The sequence below is a fragment of the Oxyura jamaicensis genome, unplaced genomic scaffold, assembly GCF_011077185.1.
Source record: "Oxyura jamaicensis isolate SHBP4307 breed ruddy duck unplaced genomic scaffold, BPBGC_Ojam_1.0 oxyUn_random_OJ61519, whole genome shotgun sequence".
NCBI classification, from domain to species: domain Eukaryota; kingdom Metazoa; phylum Chordata; class Aves; order Anseriformes; family Anatidae; genus Oxyura; species Oxyura jamaicensis.
In genome coordinates this window covers 1-228 of record NW_023307133.1, presented here as the reverse complement: position 1 = coordinate 228, position 228 = coordinate 1, and the positions used below count along the sequence as shown (strand labels likewise).

General features: G+C 78.5%; 1 protein-coding gene across 1 annotated transcript in view; it reads left to right on the top strand.

The window, feature by feature from the left end:
- Positions 1 to 200, top strand: part of LOC118158923 (protein RRNAD1-like) — a gene marked incomplete at its 3' end in the record, with an annotated part of 1,101 nt that extends 901 nt beyond the window's left edge. Inside the window, exon 2 of the mRNA XM_035313588.1 lies at positions 15 to 200. Within this exon, the coding sequence (XP_035169479.1) occupies positions 15 to 200 (186 nt within the window). The remainder of the gene's footprint in view (positions 1 to 14) is intronic.
- Between the last annotated feature and the right edge of the window lie 28 nt (positions 201 to 228).

Sequence of the window (228 nt, the reverse complement as noted above, 5' to 3'; positions counted from 1 at the left end):
TAATTACCCCCCAGGATTTCTTCACCGAGGAGCTTTGGGCGCAGCTCCCCCCGGCCTGGCAGTCGGCCCTGGCGGCGGCGCCCCCCCCGCAGCTGGCGGCCACCCTGCTGGGGACAGGGACGGGGACAGGGACGGGGACGGGGGTGGGGGCACCCTGGCCCCTGTCCCTCCTCGCCTTCGCCGCCGCCGCCCGCGCCCTGGCCCTGCCCCGGGGGTGCCCGGGGGGGG